General features: G+C 38.1%; 1 protein-coding gene across 1 annotated transcript; it reads right to left on the bottom strand.

The window, feature by feature from the left end:
* Nucleotides 1–2,957, bottom strand: LOC112715674 (growth-regulating factor 7). The gene is made up of 4 exons (XM_025767463.3): nucleotides 2,047–2,957; nucleotides 1,714–1,884; nucleotides 1,187–1,622; nucleotides 1–1,008 (listed from the first exon to the last, which is right to left on the bottom strand). Exons 1-4 carry the CDS (start codon nucleotides 2,582–2,584, stop codon nucleotides 261–263), a joined length of 1,893 nt encoding a protein of 630 aa, XP_025623248.1. The 5' UTR covers nucleotides 2,585–2,957; the 3' UTR covers nucleotides 1–260.
* Between the last annotated feature and the right edge of the window lie 327 nt (nucleotides 2,958–3,284).

Raw genomic sequence — 3,284 nt, 5'->3', positions numbered from 1 at the left:
TGTAGCAACTTGGAATTTATTAAAGCTGCAAAATAGTCTCTTCACATAAGAACAGGATACACAGGTTTGTGTTCATCACAGTTTTGCTTTTTTACATTAACAAACAGCCCTAAACAAAATAACAGGCTATATAATTCACAAACACAGTTAGCTAAATATGCAAAAGCAAAGGCAAAAGCAAGATCACAAAACAGTGAAAGATAATCAAATTCAACAAAATATAAAAACTAAAGAGGAAAAAGAAGCTAATAACTTTTTTACTACTTCTGATTGAACCTGAGCAAGGCAATTTCAGAATTTGCCCCTGAAGATGGAACCCTTGGGCTGCTATTGCTACTGCTATCAGACAATGAAGCAAGTGTCTTGTGCAATACCCCAGATGGAGATGACACCATTGTCGTGGCCGGAGACGACAGATTCGAATTGGAAGTGGCGGCGGCACCATCATTGGTTGAAGTGACCGTACTTGGCATGAGAACTTCAGCTAGTGGACCACCAGGTGTGGTGGTTGAAGCTACCCAAGGTGGTGGTGTGGGCCAATTTGAGAAGCCAGATTTATTGCCATTGCTTGTGTTGTTCTCTTCTGGCTCTGGCTCTTCCATTAGGCCTAACCCCACTTCTTCATGCATATATCCACCTCCCATTGATAAATCAAGAGAAGAGAGGGACAATTTCTCAATTGATGAAACAGAGTTTTTGTTATCGGCATCATTAGTTTCTTGATCTGTTGCCGCGTTCGACCAAGCATCGATGAAAACCCTTGGTTTATCAGATTGGAGAGTTTCCATAGGAACCAGAACAGGGTTAAGGAAAGTTGGAGAGCGCTTGTTGTGTTGTTGATCCAATCCAGGGCTATAGACTGGGAATGAGTTCATATATTGAGGCTCAGTGTTACTGCAGGAACTCATAGCATTGAATCCAACTTTGTTGTTGTTCATCAGAGTGTTCCATTCTGAATCCGATGTTCCAAGCGAAATAGGATCTCCATTCAGCATCCAATCCAACCCCCTTCAAGATCATTTTACAAATTGGTCAAGAGGATTATTAGCCTAGCAAACATTTCTATGATAACAGAACAGGAACAAACAGAATATGAAAAAATTAAATAAAAATGAAGAAAGAGAAGGCCATGAATGAAGACAGAAACATAATAAAAATCCAAACTTGAAAGTTGAAACACACTCACCTGGGCTCCCTACTTGATGGAACAGAACCAGCACCGAAGTTGTGAAGAGAAAGGGAAGAAGCAGATTCAAGGTATGAATGATGATTGGTGGTAGCAGAAGCAAGAAAATGAGGTGAAGAAGGATCTTTCCTTGTAGAGTGGTTAGAGAATGCGACAGTAACAGCAGCACTAGAGGCAGCATAAGGATGAGAATCATGGCGAGCCCTCTTAAGTAGATTGTGTCCATTGTTGTTGTTGTTGTGAAGTTCCACAGGCTTTCTTGAACGGGTACGGCCTCTATGCATATGACGCTCACAGTACTTGTGATTAGGAGCAACCTCTCTTGAACATCTCCATTTCTTACCATCTGTTCTCCTGCACCTATTTGGTTCTGCATCATTATTGTTACTGCTTGAAAGCCTCAGATTGAAACCACCACCACCTCCTCCTCCTTCCACTGCTCCAACAAACAGTAGAATTAGAATACATAAACAGAAACAACATGAAAAGGCATAAACTTTTTGAGTGTCAAAGTGAAATAAGCATACAAGGAGATGAGCGAGAAGCAGCAGCGATAGGCATAAGGAGTAGCTCAGGAGGAACAGGAATAGAAGCCATCATGTACTTGTAAATCATAGCTTGTCTTTCAAGTTCCCTCCATTGCGCACTTGTGAAAGGGAACCTCCCTAAAGATGCCGCCATCATTCCACCACTTGTTCCTAGATTAACACAAGCATGTTTCTCAGAATCTCCGACATAGTAAACAGTACTCTGTCTCTCTCTTCTGACCCTCTTTCACTTTTTTTTTTACCCGGTTAAAAAGATGCAATCTTTTTTAATATAAAAATTATTCAGAACCAAACCCACAAAGTAAGAAGAACCTGGCGATTTGAAGGGATAGCGAGTAGTGGTTGTGGTTGTGGTTGTAGTTGTAGTAGCAGAAGAAGGAGAATAATACGGAGAGTGAGAAAAGTGAAATGGCTGCTGCAAAGGTTGTCTTGTTTCTTCTACAGATGCTGCTGCACCATCATCATCATCATCAACAACAACGGTATTAACACCACTATTAGCAGCTGCAGCGTTGTTTATACTATGATTATGATTAGTAGTTAACAAATGGTGCTGAAGCGTGGGACCATCACCATCACCATCATCACCGAGAGCAGAAGCAGATGAATCACTGTCAAATGGATGGTGGTGATGATTATGATGCACCATCATCATCATCATCATCATCCTCGTCTTACTAGGAAATGCTTCAAGATAATTATTATTAATATTAATATTATTATGCTGCTGCTGCTGCTGCACCTGCACCTTGTTACTCACACTACCCAACCCAAGAACATTACTATTACTAGTAGCAGCAGCAACACTATTTTTTTTAGTTTCCTTGAGCGAAACGCCAAATTCACCCATTGCCCTGATGAATTCTCGAATAGAACCCACTTTACCAAAATAGGAAAAGATCACTTTTTTGAAGTAAGGAAGATACTTTGAGTTGAAGTTGAAGTTGAAGTTGAAGAAGGGGGGTTGTGGGTGTGTGCAACAGTAAAATAATAAAAAGTAACAAACGCAAACGTGGAATCTTCTCTCTTGGTGGCGATGCCAGGTGTTTCTCAATGGAGAAAAAAGAAAGTGAGAGGGTTGATGGGGGATTTATGATCGAGTTATGGGTTGCCGCCATTCTCGCCCTTTGCTTTGCTTCCATGCTTCCAACATTCGCACCTCACGCTATCGGACAAAATAGTGTGAAAGCTTATCCCTTTTTTTATTATTTATTTATTTTTATTGTGGTAACGTATCTATCACTTTTGCGTGCACGAAAGAGTACGGCCGTATTTTAAAATCAACTATTAAAGACTTAGATAAATACGTTTAAAATATTTTTAAAAAAATATTTTTAATTATTAAAATTTAATATATATAATTAATTAATTAAATCGTATTATTTTTATTAAAATTAGATTATATAAAAATAATTATAATAATTCTATTATAAAAAATAACATATGTATATATATATCTTTTAATTTTAAAAATTTTAAATTCTAATTTTATGATAGTATAAAGATAAGAGAAGAGTTAAGATTTTTGGTTTTTAAAATAATAATAATAA

The sequence above is a fragment of the Arachis hypogaea genome, chromosome 10, assembly GCF_003086295.3.
Source record: "Arachis hypogaea cultivar Tifrunner chromosome 10, arahy.Tifrunner.gnm2.J5K5, whole genome shotgun sequence".
NCBI lineage: Eukaryota > Viridiplantae > Streptophyta > Magnoliopsida > Fabales > Fabaceae > Arachis > Arachis hypogaea.
This window is presented reverse-complemented; position numbering and strand designations above follow the sequence as displayed.

Coding starts and splice junctions, on each gene's coding strand:
- LOC112715674 (XM_025767463.3), bottom strand. CDS start 2,584: ATGGGTGAATTTGGCGTTTCGCTCAAGGAAACTAAAAAAAATAGTGTT. Junction 1,885..2,046: donor CTATCCCTTCAAATCGCCAG/GTTCTTCTTACT, acceptor GTGTTAATCTAG/GAACAAGTGGTGGAATGATG. Junction 1,623..1,713: donor TGCTTCTCGCTCATCTCCTT/GTATGCTTATTT, acceptor TTGTTGGAGCAG/TGGAAGGAGGAGGAGGTGGT.